This window comes from Cyprinodon variegatus, unplaced genomic scaffold (genome assembly GCF_000732505.1).
Source record: "Cyprinodon variegatus isolate N-32 unplaced genomic scaffold, C_variegatus-1.0 Scaffold1130, whole genome shotgun sequence".
NCBI classification, from domain to species: Eukaryota; Metazoa; Chordata; class Actinopteri; order Cyprinodontiformes; family Cyprinodontidae; genus Cyprinodon; species Cyprinodon variegatus.
The window spans coordinates 230,885-232,081 of NW_015151583.1; the positions used below are offsets into that span (position 1 = coordinate 230,885).

General features: G+C 41.8%; 1 protein-coding gene across 1 annotated transcript in view; it reads right to left on the reverse strand.

Annotated features, from left to right (window-relative positions):
* The window catches only part of LOC107101668 (disintegrin and metalloproteinase domain-containing protein 19-like), a gene marked incomplete at its 5' end in the record, with an annotated part of 100,559 nt that overhangs the window by 92,595 nt on the left and 6,767 nt on the right, over positions 1–1,197 (reverse strand). The window contains one exon of the mRNA XM_015400662.1: positions 888–953. Within this exon, the coding sequence (XP_015256148.1) occupies positions 888–953 (66 nt within the window). The remainder of the gene's footprint in view (positions 1–887; positions 954–1,197) is intronic.

Genomic DNA, 1,197 nt, shown 5'->3' on the forward strand with positions numbered 1-1,197 from the left:
GTCTGACTCCCTGCCAGCTCCCAGATCAGCTTCTCTGATTGGTTGATGAGGCGCGTCCAGCAGCTAAATATACATTTTTCCAACTCCAGCAGCTGCTGCCTGTGAAGCGCGTCATGAGCTCCTCAGAAGCTCATTAGCTGCTGCTCCTGCTGCTCTAGATGCTGCAGGATCTTGTGATGCACCTCGATGTCCGTCAACCATAAACTTTGCATGTAAACTAGCTGCTTCTGCTGCTCAAATTGTGATCATAGCATCAGACTTTACTGTGAGGAACTGCAGGACAGCTCTATGAAGTAGCGGCATCAATTCCACGGTACTGCCAGCAGATGGCGCACACATCTTTTTAAGTCTGCCTAAATAGGAAACTATCCAAACACCATCAGGACGGATGCTTGATGAATATTACCTTATTTTATCAGGATCCAATTGTTCTTCAGCTTTTTTGTATAGAAATATAATCAAACTACATTGGAAACGCTGTAAAAACATGTATTGTTCTCAGTTTATATCTCTTTTATCACCATTTTAAAAAACACGATTTTCCAGAACACCTTAGCAGGGCTGAATAAAAATCCTGTATCTGATCACAGTGGTATATTTTTGGTTTAAAAGCCCTTAACCTTTAGATCCAGACTAAATCTATTCTCATTAATCAGAAGAAATCTCCTGGCATCACACCAAACGCTTTCCTTCTCTGTTATTACTTCAGCTCAAAGCTGTCAAGTGCTCCATTAGCTTTGAGTGCAATCATTGTGTAGAACTTCCAATCTTGTTTCCAGCCTTTCTCGATAGTTTCCTGATATATTTAGAGGCAAACGTCACAGTCGATTGTTCAGAGGAATATTCCCCTGGAGGGGTGTGTAGGATGAGGGGGAGGAACATCTTACCAGTGTGCTGTCTGCCACGATGTACAGCTCCATGTATTTAGTCGTACCCCTGGAATTTCTCTTCACCTGATTTCAAAGACAAATAGAAGACAAAAATATCAGGCCCAGAGCAGAAGCTGCAGTTTATTACAGGAACACAGGTGAGCCCAGCCGTTTAGGAGGCTTTGGAACGCCGATACGCTCGGCTCCTTACTGCAGGAATCACTTTGCTGAAAAGTTAGGAGCTGCTAATATAGCTGGGCAAAAAAAGCAAAAAACTGATAGTTTTTATTTTATTATGTTAAATAAAACATTTATACAACAGAGTATT